Source organism: Schistocerca nitens, chromosome 3 (genome assembly GCF_023898315.1).
Source record: "Schistocerca nitens isolate TAMUIC-IGC-003100 chromosome 3, iqSchNite1.1, whole genome shotgun sequence".
NCBI classification, from domain to species: Eukaryota; Metazoa; Arthropoda; class Insecta; order Orthoptera; family Acrididae; genus Schistocerca; species Schistocerca nitens.
The window spans coordinates 461,381,847-461,398,110 of NC_064616.1; the positions used below are offsets into that span (position 1 = coordinate 461,381,847).

General features: G+C 40.4%; 1 protein-coding gene across 2 annotated transcripts in view; it reads right to left on the minus strand.

The window, feature by feature from the left end:
• LOC126248387 (dehydrogenase/reductase SDR family member 7) overlaps positions 1-16,264 on the minus strand; it is a 209,182-nt gene that overhangs the window by 50,652 nt on the left and 142,266 nt on the right. For both annotated transcript variants that reach the window (XM_049949332.1, XM_049949331.1), the window contains one exon: positions 14,401-14,507. In XM_049949332.1, the coding sequence (XP_049805289.1) occupies positions 14,401-14,507 (107 nt within the window). The remainder of the gene's footprint in view (positions 1-14,400; positions 14,508-16,264) is intronic.

A 16,264-nucleotide genomic window follows, 5' to 3' on the forward strand; every position in this document is an offset into this window, starting at 1 on the left:
CAATGTGTTCTTTTTTCCATTTCCAGGAGTGTATTTATCATCCACTTTTCACACTCCATACAAATACTTTCAGAATCGAGTTCCTGACACTTAAATCTACAAATGATGTTACCAAACCTCTCTTCTTCAGAAATGTTTCCCTTGCCATTACCAGTCTACATTTTATATCCTCTGTACTTCGACCATCATCAGTTATTTTGCTCCCCAAATAGCAAAACTCCTTTACTACTTTAAGTGTCTCATTTACTAATCTAATTCCCACAGAATCACCCAATTTAATTTGACTAAATTCCATTATCCTCATTTTGATTTTGTTGATGTTCATTTTATACACTCCTTTCAAGACACTGTCCATTCCGTTCAGCTGCTCTTCCAGGTCCTTTGCTGTCTCTGACAGAATTACAATGTCATCGGCGAACCTCAAGTTTTTATTTCTTCTCCATGGATTTTAATTCCTTCTCTGAAACTTTCTTTTGTTTCCTTTACTGCTTGATCAATATACAGATTGAATAACATCGGGGAGAGGCTACAACCCTGTCTCACTCCCTTCCCAACCACGGCTTCCCTTTCATGCCCCTCGACTCTTATAACTGCCATCTGGTTTCTGTACAATTGTAAATAGCCTTTCGCTCCCTGTATTTTACCCCTGCAACCTTCAGAATTTGAAAAAGAGTATTCCAGTCACCATTGTCAAAAATTTTCTCTAAGTCTACAAATGGTAGAAACGTAGGTTTGCCTTTCTTTAATCTATTTTTTAAGATAAGTCATAGGGTCAGTATTGCCTCACATGTTCCAACATTTCTATGGAATCCAAACTGATCTTCCCAGAGTTCGGCTTCTACCAGTTTTTCCATTAGTCTGCAGCAATGGCTTATTAAACTGATAGTTCGGTAATTTTCACATCTGTCAACACCTGCTTTCTTTGGGATTAGAATTATTATATTCTTCTTGAAGTCTGAGGGTATTTTGCCTGTCTCATACATCTTGCTCACCAGATGTCAGGAGATGTAGAGTCAGGAGTGATAAATCTTGCTCACCAGATGTAGAGTTTTGTCAGAACTGGCTCTCCCGGGGCCGTCAGTTGTTCTAATGGAATGTTGTCTACTCCCGGGACCTTGTTTCGACTTAGGTCTTTCAGTGCTCTGTCAAACTCTTCACGCAGTATCATATCTCCCATTTCATCTTCATCTACATTCTCTTCCATTTCCATAATATTGTCCTCAAGTACATTGCCCTTGTATAGACCCTCTATATACTCCTTCCACCTTTCTGCTTTACCTTCTTTGCTTAGAACTGGGTTTCCATCTGAGCTCTTGATATTCATGCAAGTGGTTCACTTTTCTCCAAAGGTCTCTTCAATTTTCCTGTAGGCAGTATCTATCTTACCCCTAGTGATATGCACCTTTACATCCTTACATTTTTCCTCCCGCCATCCCTGCTAAGCCATTTTGCACTTCCTGCCAATCTTATTTTTGAGACGTTTGTATTCCTTTCTGCCTGCTTCATTTACTGCATTTTTATATTTTCTCCTTTCATCAATTAAATTCAATATCTCTTCCGTTACCCAAGGATTTCTAATAGCCCTCGTCTTTTTACGTACTTGATCCTCTGCTACCTACACTATTTCATCTCTCAAAGCTACCCATTCTTCTTCTACAGTATTTCTTTCCCCCATTCTTGTCAATCGTTCCCTAATGCTCACCCTGAAACTCTGTACAACCTCTGGTTTAGTCAGTTTATCCAGGTCCCATCTCTTCCAATTCCCACCTTTTTGCAGTTTCTTCAGTTTTAATCTACAGTTCATAACGAATAGATTGTGGTCAGAGTCCACACCTGCCCCTGGAAATGTCTTACAATTTAAAACCTGGTTCCTGAATCTCTGTCTTACCATTATATAATCTATCTGAGAGCTTCCAGTATCTCCAGGCTTCTTCCATGTATACAACCTTCTTTTATGATACTTGAACCAAGTGTTAGCTATGATTAAGTTATGCTCTGTGCAAAATTCTACCAGGTGCCTTCCTCTTTCATTTCATACCCTCAATCCACATTCACCTACTATGTTTCCTTCTCTCCCTTTTCCTACTGCCGAATTCCGGTCACCCATGACTATTAAATTTTCGTCTCCCTTCACTATCTGAATAATTTCTTTTATTTCATCATACATTTCTTCAATTTCATCATCATCTGCAGAGCTAGTTGACATATAAACTTGTACTACTGTGGTAGGCATGGGCTCTGTATCTATCTTGGTCACAATAATTCATTCACTATGCTGTTTGTAGTAGTTTACGGCACTCCTATTTTTTTATTCATTATTAAACCTACTCCTGCATTACCCCTATTTGATTTTGTATTTATAACACTGTATTCACCTGACGCAAGCCTCCCCACCGACGGCAAGGTCCATGGTTCATGGGCGGGATCAGGTGAATACAGTGCTATTTGATTTTGTATTTATAACACTGTATTCACCTGACGCAAGCCTCCCCACCGACGGCAAGGTCCATGGTTCATGGGCGGGGTCAGGTGAATACAGTGTTTATAACACTGTATTCACCTGATCCCCCCCATGAACCATGGACCTTGCCGTCGGTGGGGAGGCTTGCGTGCCTCAGCGATACAGATGGCCATACCGTAGGTGCAACCACAACGGAGGGGTATCTGTTGAGAGGCCAGACAAACATGTGGTTCCTGAAGAGGGGCAGCAGCCTTTTCAGTAGTTGAAGGGGCAACAGTCTGGATGATTGACTGATCTGGCCTTGTAACAATAACCAAAACGGCCTTGCTGTGCTGGTACTGCGAACGGCTGAAAGCAAGGGGAAACTACAGCCGTAACTTTTCCCGAGGACATGCAGCTTTACTGTATGATTAAATGATGATGGTGTCCTCTTGGGTAAAATATTCCGGAAGTAAAATAGTCCCCCATTCGGATCTCCGGGTGGGGACTACTCAAGGGGACGTCATTATCTGGAGAAAGAAAACTGGCGTTCTACGGATCGGAGCATGTAATGTCAGATCCCTTAATTGGGCAGGTAGGTTAGAAAATTTAAAAACGGAAATGGATAGGTTAAAGTTAGATATAGTGGGAATTAGTGAAGTTTGGTGGCAGGAGGAACAAGACTTTTGGTCAGGTGAATACAGGGTTATAAATACAAAATCAAATAGGGGTAATGCAGGAGTAGGTTTAATAATGAATAAAAAAATAGGAGTGCGGGTTAGCTACTACAAACAGCATAGTGAACGCATTATTGTGGCCAAGATAGACACAAAGCCCATGCCTACTACAGTAGTACAAGTTTATATGCCAACTAGCTCTGCAGATGATGAAGAAATTGAAGAAATGTATGACGAGATAAAAGAAATTATTCAGGTGGTGAAGGGAGACTAAAATTTAATAGTCATGGGTGACGAATTCGAGAGTAGGAAAAGGGAGAGAAGGAAACATAGTAGGTGAATATGGATTGGGGGGAAGAAATGGAAGAGGAAGCCGCCTTGTAGAATTTTGCACAGAGCATAACTTAATCATAGCTAACACTTGGTTCAAGAATCATAAAAGAAGGTTGTATACCTGGAAGAATCCTGGAGATACTAAAAGGTATCAGATAGATTATTTAATGGTAAGACAGAGATTTAGGAACCAGGTTTTAAATTGTAAGACATTTCCAGGGGCAGATGTGGAATCTGAACACAATCTATAGGTTATTAACTGCAGATTGAAACTGAAGAAACTGCAAAAAGGTGGGAATTTAAGGAGATGGGACCTGGATAAACTGACTAAACGAGAGGTTGTAGACAGTTTCAGGGAGAGCATAAGGGAACAATTGACAGGAATGGGGGAAAGAAATACAGTAGAAGAAGAATGGGTAGCTCTGAGGAATGAAGTAGTGAAGGCAGCAGACGATCAAGTAGGTAAAAAGGCGAGGGCTAATAGAAATCCTTGGGTAACAGAAGAAATATTGAATTTAATTGATGAAAGGAGAAAATATAAAAATGCAGTGAATGAAGCAGGCAAAAAGGAATACAAACGTCTCAAAAATGAGATCGACAGGAAGTGCAAAATGGCTAAGCAGGGATGACTAGAGGACAAATGTAAGGATATAGAGGCTTGTCTCACTAGAGGTAAGATAGATACTGCCTACAGGAAAATTAAAGAGACCTTTGGAGAGAAGAGAACCACTTGTATGAATATCATGAGCTCAGATGGCAACCCAGGCACAAAGAAGGGAAGGCAGAAAGGTGGAAGGAGTATATAGAGGGTTCATACAAGGGCGATGTACTTGAGGACAATATTATGGAAATGGAAGAGGATGTAGACGAAGACGAAATGGGAGATAAGATACTGCGTGAAGAGTTTGACAGAGCACTGAAAGACCTGAGTCGAAACAAGGCCCCGGGAGTAGACAACATTCCATTAGAACTACTGATGGCCTTGGGAGAGCCAGTCATGACAAAACTCTACCATCTGGTGAGCAAGATGTATGAGACAGGCGAAATACCCTCAGACTTCAAGAAGAATATAATAATTCCAATCCCAAAGAAAGCAGGTGTTGACAGATATGAAAATTACCGAACTATCAGTTTAATAAGTCACAGCTGCAAAATACAAACACGAATTCTTTACAGACGAATGGAAAAATTGGTAGAAGCGGACCTCGGGGAAGATCAGTTTCGATTCCATAGAAATGTTGGAACACGTGAGGCAATACTAACCTTACGACTTATCTTAGAAGAAAGATTAAGAAAAGGCAAACCTACGTTTCTAGAATTTGTAGACTTAGAGAAAGCTCTTGACAATGTTAACTGGAATACTCTCTTTCAAATTATGAAGGTGGCAGGAGTAAAATACAGGGAGCGAAAGGCTATTTACAATTTGTACAGAAACCAGATGGCAGTTATAAGAGTCGAGGGGCATGAAAGGGAAGCAGTGGTTGGGAAAGGAGTGAGACAGGGTTTTAGCCTATCCATAATGTTATTCAATCTGTATATTGAACAAGCAGTAAAGGAAACAAAAGAAAAATTCGGAGTAGGTATTAAAATTCATGGAGAAGAAGTAAAAACTTTGAGGTTTGCCGATGACATTGTAATTCTGTCAGAGACAGCAAAGGACTTGGAAGAGCAGTTGAACGGAATGGTCAGTGTCTTGAAAGGAGGATATAAGATGAACATCAACAAAAGCAAAACGAGGATAATGGAATGTAGTCAAATTAAATCGGGTGATGCTGAGGGAATTAGATTAGGAAATGAGACACTTAAAGTAGTAAAGGAGTTTTGCTATTTAGGGAGTAAATAACTGATGATGGTCGAAGTAGAGAGGATATAAAATGTAGACTGGCAATGGCAAGGAAATCGTTTCTGAAGAAGAGAAATTTGTTAACATCGGGTATAGATTTAAGTGTCAGGAAGTCGTTTCTGAAAGTATTTGTATGGAGTGTAGTGAAACATGGACAATAACTAGTTTGGACAAGAAGAGAATAGAAGCTTTCGAAATGTGGTGCTACAGAAGAATGCTGAAGATAAGGTGGGTAGATCACGTAACTAATGAGGAGGTATTGAATAGGATTGGGGAGAAGAGAAGTTTGTGGCACAACTTGACTAGAAGAAGGGATCGGTTGGTAGGACATGTTTTGAGGCATCAAGGGATCACAAATTTAGCATTGGAGGGCAGTGTGGAGGGTAAAAATCGTAGAGGTAGACCAAGAGATGAATACACTAAGCAGATTCAGAAGGATGTAGGCTGCAGTAGGTACTGGGAGATGAAGAGGATTGCACAGGATAGAGTAGCATGGAGAGCTGCATCAAACCAGTCTCAGGACTGAAGACCACAACAACAACAACATTCACCTGACCAGAAGTCTTGTTCCTCCTCCCGCCGAACTTCACTAATTCCCACTATATCTAACTTTAACACATCCATTTCCCTTTTTAAATTTTCTAACATGCCTGCCCAATTAAGGGATCTGACATTCCACCGTAGAACACCAGTTTTGTTTCTCCTGATAACAACATCCTCCTAACAAGGGAACGTCCCCATCGCACCCCCTCAGATTTAGTTATAAGTTGGCACAGTGGATAGGCCTTGAAAAACTGAACACAGATCAATCGAGAAAACAGGAAGAAGTTGTGTGGAACTATGAAAAAATAAGCAAAATATACCAACTGAGTAGTCCATATGTATGATATACAACAACAAGGCTCACGTGAGCCCAGGAGCGCCGTGGTCCCGTGGTTAGCATAAGCAGATGCGGACCGAGAGGTCCTTGGTTCAAACCTACCCTTGTGTGAAAAGTTTAACTTATTATTTTCAGTTTATGTAACAAACGCTTATATTTTCATCAATTTTTGGGAGTGATTATCAAATCCACAAGAAAATCTAAATCGGCCAAGGTAGAAGAATCTTTTTAGCCATTCGCCAAGTGTACAAGTTAGGTGGGTGGACAACATATTCCTGTCATGTGACACACATGCCGTCACCAGAGTCGTATAGAATATATCAGACGTGTTTTCCTGTGGAGGAATCGGTTGACCTATAACCTTGCGATCAAATGTTTTCGGTTCCCACTGGAGAGGCACGTCCTTTCGTCTACTAATCGCACGGTTTTGCGGTACGGTCGCAAAACACAGACACTAAACTTATTACAGTGAACAGGGACATCAATGAACGAACGGACAGATCATAACTTTGCGAAAATAAAGATACTAAAATTTTCAGTCGAGGGAAGACTTGAACCTACGACCTCTCATTTCGCAGCTACTCACGCTAACCACGGGACCACGGCCCTCCTTGAGTCCTATACTCATTGATGTTGCATATCTTCGCATGGACTACTCAGTTTGTATACTTTACTAATTTTTTTCATAGTTCCACACAACTTCTTCCTGTTTTCTCGATTGCTCTGTGTTTAGTTTTTCAAGGCCTATCCACTGTGCCAACTTATAACTAAATGTGAGGGGGGTGCGATGGGGAGGTTCCCTTGTAAGTAGTCCCCGCTTGGAGATCCGAATGGGGGACTATTTTACCTCCAGAATATTTTACCAAAGAGGATGCCATCATCATTTAACCATACAGTAAAGCTGCATGCCCTCGGGAAAAATTATGGCTGTAGTTTCCCCTTGCTTTCAGCTGTTCGCAGTACCAGCACAGCAAGGCCGTTTTGGTTAGTGTTACAAGGCCAGATCAGTCAATCATCCAGACTGTTGCCCCTGCAACTACTGAAAAGGCTGCTGCCCCTCTTCAGGAATCACACGTTTGTCTGGCCTCTCAACAAATACCCCTCTGTTGTGGTTGCACCTACGGTATGGCTATCTGTATCACTGAGGCACGCAAGCCTCCCCACCAATGGGAAGGGGGAACAAAAGCTAAATTTCTCCTTTGAGAAACAACATAAGAGAAAGAAAATACGTCAGGCAGACATGAAGGATATTTAAAAGGTAAAGCACTCAGTCATGAGCAGTATGCTTTACTGACATTTACTGAGTGAACAAATTTAATTTAGTTTAAAGATATGGAATACACGTAGAGCCTATACTGATAAGTGGTCCATTACCTAGATAATAAAATCAGACTGTGATACAGCTGTACAAGTCCACTTGGTGTATTATCAACAGTAATCAGTGTTGATGAAAGTATCTTATTTTTAATATCTCTCTGACATAAAAAAAACACACACACACACACACACAAAATGTTCACTTAGCGGATGATATTTCTCATGGTTTGCAACATTCTGACTGTATAAATCTGTGTGATGGACCGAGACTTGGATCAGGGTCTTTGCATTTGCAGGAAGGTCCTCTATCAACTGAGTGATCCATACATGACTCACAACCTTGAGTACTTACTGACTACTCTCACTATCTAAACAGTTGATTAAAAAAAAAAGCAATTTACAGGTTGCTGTTTAATTGTTACATCCACACAACATGGATTCAGTTTTACAAGCAGTGCACTGTAGGAAACGTTCCAAAAGCTGCCATACTTTCGTCACTCCATATTATTTACTTGATCACATAATATATATGGACAGATAAAAAATCTACTCACCGAGTGGCGGCAGGGGAATACACACACAAAAGGTTTTAACTTTTACAAGCTTTTGGTGCCAGCGGCTCCATCTTCTGGCAGAAGGGTTGAAGGGGAAGGAAGAGAGGTGAAGGGAAAGGACTGGAGAGGTGTAGGGAAAGGGGTAAAATTCAGAAAAGTCACCTAGAACCCCGGGTCCGGGGAGACTCTACATGGAATGAGAAGGAAAGTCTGTCCAGTAAGTCTCCCCTGACCTGGGGCTCTGGGTGACTTTTCTGAATTGCACCCCTTTCCCTACACCTTTCCAGTCCTTTTCCTTCACTCCTCTTCCTTCCTCTTCAACCCTTCGGCCAGGAGGTGGAGCCACCGGACCCAAAAGCTAGTAAAAGTTAAATCCTTTTGTGTGTATGTTCTCCGTGCCATACTTGGTGAGTAAATTTTTTGTATCTATCCATTTATATTGTATTATCAATAATTTATTATTTTCATTGTTATATTTGCTTTATCACTCCAGACTTAACCAACTCCTATGCTAGAGCTTTAACTACCAAACATCATGCCCATAAGTAAGGAACATTCTTCCCAAATCCTTCCCATATCTTTCAAACAGGTATTCTACCAGTGATCCAATTTACAAAAACCATGACCCATCACTATGCTACACCTACTTCCAGTCCCCTGACACAGAGGAAACTCAGGTGCAAGACCTGTCCTTTGTACCCACCCAGCACATCCTATTCCAGTTCCATTACAGGCATGTTCTCCCCTCCCCATCAAATAAGGAGCAAAACTAACTGTGAAAACAGTCTGGTGATATGTTGACTCCTCTGTAAATACTGTGCAGCAGTTTATGTAGGCATTATAACCAATCAGCTGTCAACATTAATGAGCAGCCACCCTAATGAATATTTGTTAACAGAAAATACTTCATAAATTCTAAATAACACTGTCAATATACAGAAAAGGATAAACTGCTGCTCACTATAATGATGACATGTTGAGCTGCAGACAGGCACAACAATAAGACTGTTACACATTGAGCTTTCAGCCAAAGCCTTCATCAGAAAAGAGAAAAATGCATGCATTCACACAAGCAAGCACACATCACACACACAACCACTATCTCTGGCAGCTCAGGCCAGACCGAAACTGAAACGCATCAAATGGGAGCAACAGTACATAGTGGAGTGAGGAAGGGGGAGGGCTAGCAGGGTATGGGTGGGGGAAGAGGAAACAGTACTGCCTGGTGGGGCATGCAGGTAACCTACTATCCCCACACCCTCCTCCCAATTTCTGGCCCCTCTGTCCTATCAACTCCTCACAACTCATGTCCCCACAATCATTGTGCACAGCCCTCTGCCAATAAACCCACTCATTGTTTCCCCTTCTCTTCTCCTTTCCATTCTCCTCCCTTTTTTCCCTTCCCTCCCTCCCCCACAGCCTTCCGACACTACATGTGGTAGCCTTGCCTGCCACCTCAAGCACCTGCACTCTCTGCCAGGCAGCACTGTTTCTTCTTCCCCCACCCGTACCCTACTATACCTCCCCCTTCCCCACTCCACAATGAATTATTGTTCCTGTTCAAGGCATTTTTTCAGTTTCAGTCTAGCCTGAGCAGCCTTGGATAGCAGTCATTTGTGTGTGTGTGTGTGTGTGTGTGTGTGTGTGTGTGTGTGTGTGTGTGTGTGTGTGTGCAGGGTGCAGACAAGTTATATTTTTTAAACAAATTAGTTATATGATATAAAATGTCACCTAGACTGTAGAGAATTTCTGAACAGTATTTTTTAACAGTAAAGCTATTTTTGTAGAGTGTCAGAGATTTATATTTTTATTGATTTTATTTTTATAAAGTCTTTGTACAAGGCTTGATGCCCATTTTTGACTGCTATATACTTTAAACCCCCCCCCCCCCCCCGCCCCCATGAACCATGGACCTTGCCGTTGGTGGGGAGGCTTGCGTGCCTCAGTGATACAGATATCCGTACCGTAGGTGCAACCACAACGGAGGGGTATCTGTTGAGAGGTCAGACAAACGTGTGGTTCCTGAAGAGGGGCAGCAGCCTCTTCAGTAGTTGCAGGGGCAACAGTCTGGATGATTGACTGATCTGGCCTTGTAACACTAACCAAAACGGCCTTGCTGTACTGGGACTGTGAACAGCTGAAAGCAAGGGGAAACTACAGCCATAATTTTTCCCGAGGACATGCAGCTTTACTGTATGGTTAAATGATGATGGCGTCCTCTTGGGTAAAATATTCCAGAGGTAAAATAGTCCCCCATTCAGATCTCCGGGTGGGGACTACTCAGGAAGACGTTGTTATCAGGAGAAAGAAAACTGGCATTCTACGGATCGGAGCGTGGAATGTCAGATCTCTTAATTGGGCAGGTAGGTTAGGAAATTTAAAAAGGGTAATGGATAGGTTAAAGTTAGATATAGTGGGAATTAGTGAAGTTCGGTGGCAGGAGGAACAAGACTTTTGGTCAGGTGAATATAGGGTTAAAAATACAAAATCAAATAGGGGTAATGCAGGAGTAGGTTTAATAATTCATAAAAAAATAGGAGTGTGGGTAAACTACTACAAACAGCATAGTGAACACATTATTGTGGGCAAGATAAATACGGAGCCCACGCCTACCAGAGTAGTACAAGTTTATATGTCAACTAGCTCTGCAGATGATGATGAAATTGAAGAAATGTATGATGACATAAAAGAAATTATTCAGATAGTGAAGGGAGATGAAAATTTAATAGTCATGGGTGACCGGAATTCGGCAGTAGGAAAAGGGAGAGAAGGAAACATAGTAGGTGAATGTGGATTGAGGGTATGAAATGAAAGAGGAAGGCACCTGGTAGAATTTTGCACAGAGCACAACTTAATCATAGCTAACACTTGGTTCAAGAAACATAAAAGAAGGTTGTATACGTGGACGAATCATGGAGATACTGACAGGTTTCAGACAGATTATATAATGGTAAGACAGAGATTTAGGAACCCAATTTTAAATTGTAAGACATTTCCAGGGGCAGATGTGGACTCTGACCACAATCTATTCGTTATGAACTGTAGATTGAAACTGAAGAAACTGCAAAAAGGTGGGAATTTAAGGAGATGGGACCTGAATAAACTGACTAAACCAGAGGTTGTACAGAGTTTCAGGGAGAGCATAAGGGAACAATAGAAAGGAATGGGGGAAAGAAATACTGTAGAAGAATAATGGGTAGCTTTGAGGGACGAAGTAGTGAAGGCAGCAGAGGATCAAGTAGGTAAAAAGACGAGGGCTAGTAGAAATCCTTGGGTGACAGAAGAGAGATTGAATTTAATTTAGGAAAGGAGACAATATAAAAATCCAGTAAATGAAGCAGGCAAAAAGGAATACAAACGTCTCAAAAATGAGATCGACAGGAAGTGCAAAATGGCTAAGCAGGGATGGCTAGAGGGCAAATGTAAGGATGTAGAGGCTTATCTCACTAGGGTTAAGATACATACTGCCTATAGGAAAATTAAAGAGACCTTTGGAGAAAAGAGAACCACTTGTATGAATATCAAGAGCTCAGATGAAAACCCAGTTCTAAGCAAAGAAGGTAAAGCAGAAAGGTGGAAGGAGTATATAGAAGGTGTATACAAGGGTGATGTACTTGAGGACAATATTATGGAAATGGAAGAGAATGTAGATGAAGATGAAATGGGAGATATGATACTGCGTGAAGAGTTTGACAGAGCACTGAAAGACCTAAGTCGAAACAAGGTCCCGGGAGTAGACAACATTCCATTAGAACAACTGACGGCCTCGGGAGAGCCAGTCCTGACAAAACTCTACCATCTGGTGAGCAAGATGTATGAGACAGGCATAATACCCTCAGACTTCAAGAAGAATATAATAATTCTAATCCCAAAGAAAGCAGGTGTTGACAGATGTGAAAATTACCGAACTATCAGTTTTATAAGCCATTGCTGCAGAATACTAACACAAATTCTTTACAGACTAATGGAAAAACTGGTAGAAGCCGAACTCTGGGAAGATCAGTTTGGATTCCATAGAAATGTTGGAACATGTGAGGCAATACTGACCCTATGACTTATCTTAGAAAATAGATTAAGGAAAGGCAAACCTACGTTTCTACCATTTGTAGACTTAGAGAAAACTTTTGGCAATGTTGACTGGAATACTCTTTTTCAAATTCTGAAGGTTGCAGGGGTAAAATACAGGGAGCCAAAGGCTATTTACAATTGTACAGAAACCAGATGGAATTTATAAGAGTTGAGGGGCATGAAAGGGAAGCAGTGGTTTGGAAGGGAGTGACACAGTGTTGTAGCCTATCCCCGATGTTATTCAATCTGCATACAGAGCAAGCAGTGGAGGAAAGAAAAGAAAAATTCTGTGTAGGTATTAAAATCCATGGAGAAGAAATAAAAACTTTGAGCTTCGCCGATGACATTGTAATTCTGTCAGAGACAGCAAAGGACTTGGAAGAGCAGTTGAACGCAATGGATAGTGTCTTGAAAGGAGGATATAAGATGAACATCAACAAAAGCAAAATGAGGATAATGGAATGTAGTCGAATTATTAAGTCGGGTGATGTTGAGGGAATTAGATTAGGAAATGAGACACTTAAAGTAGTAAAGGAGTTTTGCTATTTGGGGAGCAAAATAACTGATGATGGTCGAAGTAGAGAGGATATAAAATGTAGACTGGCAATGGCAAGGAAATCGTTTCTGAAGAAGAGTAATTTGTTAACATCGAGTATAGATTTAAGTGTCAGGAAGTCGTTTCTGAAAGTATTTGTATGGAGTGTAGCCATGAAGGGGTGTGAAACATGGACGATAACCAGTTTGGACAAGAAGAGAATAGAAGCTTTCGAAATGTGGTGCTACAGAAGAATGCTGAAGATTAGATGGGTAGATCACATAACTAATGAGGAGGTATTGAATAGAATTGGGGAGAAGAGGAGTTTGTGGCACAACTTGACAAGAAGAAGGGACCAGTTGGTACGACATGTTCCGAGGCATCAAGGGATCACCAATTTAGTACTGGAGGGCAGCGTGGAGGGTAAAAATCGTAGAGGGAGACCAAGAGATGAATACACTAAGCAGATTCAGAAGGATGTAGGTGCAGTAGGTACTGGGAGATGAAGAAGCTTGCACAGGTAGAGTAGCATGGAGAGCTGCATCAAACCAGTCTCAGGACTGAAGACCACCACCACAACAACAACAACAACAACAACAACAACATATACTTTAAGTTCAGTAGCAATAGCAGACGGTATTAGGACCTCAAGCACAGATGGTTGATCAAGTGTGAAAGAAGCATATGCACATAAATGTGATACATTTACTGTAAATTATTAATCTGTGGTTATAATTAACCTTAGAAATATTCAGAATGTAACCTCAACAACAACTTACAAATGTTCAGAATGTAAACTTATGTACAAATTAATTTGCGATGTGAATGTAAAATGACTTATTTCACATCATTATGGTCTATCATGCAAACTGATCCATGGAACACTTGATTATTAAATTTCTGTAATACACTCCTTATACTTTACATAAATACACACGGCAATTTACTTGCGATTTATATTACCCCAAATTTTGTAGGCTTGTGAAGATGACAGATTAATCTGTCACAACCAGTGCCACAAAGTAAAAATAACTGTGCAACTGACAACTGAATTTTATTCTGAAATATATGCCATATTGCAGTTGCTGAGAAAATAACAGCTATGAATAAAATCATAATTCTGGCTGTATCTGTACATGTAATAATATAACAACATTTTATAGTGCTTGCATAAGTACAGTTATGTATTTCAGTTGTCACTTGATAAATGTATATGAGACATTTTGTTAATGGGGCCAAAATTAAATTGGAATCTTGATGTAGCACATATGTTCTAACATTTTGTAAATCACATCATTTTTTTAAAAATATTTGTGTCTATTGTCACAAATGAACACATTGATTGACCTCCAATATAATGATTTCATTCTTAAAAACAAAGTTCAGTACAGAGTAGATAGGTTTGTTGGTTGGTTGATTTTTGTGGGGGGTGGGGGAGGGGGTGGATGGGACCAAACAGCATGATCAACAGTCCCACTGGATCAGGGAAGGATGGGGAAGGAAGTCAGCCGTGCACTTCCAAAGGAATCATCCCGGCATTTGCCTGAAGTGATCTACGGAAGTCACAGAACAGAGGAGATTAATGAGTAATTGAAAACCATAGACACGATTCTATGACTGCCACCAGAACACAATTAAAAAATTCCAAGTAAAAGATGAAGATTTTTTGTCTTCTATTAGAAGAGAAAACTGTATAATTTCATTGTTTGTTTAAAAAGGAATACTATTTTAGCTGTAGCGGAAGATTACATACCTTACCAAAGTGATGGATAACCTTACTGAAAGTATCATCATGTGTGTTCACTGCAGTGACATCAAAAGGGAGAACCAGTACATCATGTGGATTAAGATTTCCCCACTCTGTAACATGTGCATCTATATTGGCATTTTGCACAACACTCTTCTAGCTTTCTGTAAACTACTTATTTAAAGTATGTTAAAAAGCCTCTACACTACCTGATAATTTTTAGATTTCAGTTATGTTCCATTGCAAAGACAATAAAATTAGTTTTTGCAAGGACAGAGTAAGAAATCCTCAAAATCAATACATGTGAAAAATACAACAATAGCAGCCAGTTCACATTGGCCAATATAGACTGAACAAAATACAGATAATAAATTATGGACATAACATTCTGAAGTGGGCTTTCATCAGAAATTGGTAAATACTGTATGTAGGACATGATAATGTTTAGTTATACTAACACATCTGAAATTACTTTAAAATATTGTACACTGTATTCAGCCAAATCACCTACAACATTTGGTCTGTTCTTGTATCTAGATAATAGACTAATAAAAAATAGCAAATAAATACATAAAATAAAGAACTGAAAACAGGACATGATAAGGTCAACTGCTTACCATTAACCAAAACTAGCAGTAGCTGAGGAGAACAAAATTAATGCAACAAAACTAGGTTTTTAAACAAATATTCACTATGAGATCATACAGAGAAGAGGATACAAATAACTGAGAGAATGATTGCTCTAGGCTCTGGATCACAGGTTTGTACATCAAAGTTACCTTAATTGAACCAGTGATGTCTCTGCTATGAGGGATAGAATTAAAGTTTAAATAATTGCCTCTTGTTGATGGATTTAGTCCTCCTGTACATTTATATCATTCAACATTTTTCCCCATGATGGATGACTTAGTGGGGAGCTCAATCGAACAAATCTGCATCTCAAAAATCACCTTAACATAATTCTAGAAAAGCTGGCCACACAATGATTTCTTCATTAGAAGAAAGTGGAAGAAGTCTGTGGGTGCCATGTCAGTAGAATATAGGGGGTGAGGTAAAATATGGAAGCTCAAGAAAGCAGACTGTCCCGCACAGAATGAGATGATGTATTCCCATGGAGCAAAAGCACTCTCCTGAGCTGCCTGTAGCAACACTTTGTCTTCATTGCCTCTTGTAACCTGGTCAAGAGATTTTGGTAGTCTGCTTCTGAGATAGTTTGCCCCATTAGAAGCATAATCTGTTAGCATCACGCCATGACAGTTCCAAAAAACACTCAACATATCTTTGTCCGATTATGGTTGAATCTTCTACTTTCTTTGGCAGGGGTGAATCCACATTTTTCAAGTGTTTATACTGATTCTTTGTTTTGGGGTCATAGTGAAACACCCAGCATTTATCCATGGTGATTGGAAATGGAAATGAAGTCCCACGCTTCTTGACAGAGCGTAGAGGAATGATGCGGGAGGCGCGCACCACCATACTAGGTACGGTAATGAAGGAGGTGGTTTTCCATTGCCTTCCTCTGACTGTAATGCACATGGATGATGATGATGAAGACGATACAACACCCAGTCATCTTCAGGCAGATGAAAGTCCCTGACCCCGCTGGGAATTGAACCCGGGACCCCGTGCTCAGGAAGCGAGAACGCTACTGCGAGATCACGAGCTGTGGACCCATGGTGATTAGGTGACTAAAAAGTAATCTATATTGGACTGACACAGCTGCACCATTTTTGCTGCTGACTTAGTTCAGTGGACTTTTTGAATGGGTACGAGCAGTTGCAGAACCAACAAGAACCTCCATCATGTTCATTCAAGATACTGAAAACTGATCCATGACTGACTTTCACTTTTTCCACTATTACCTCAAATG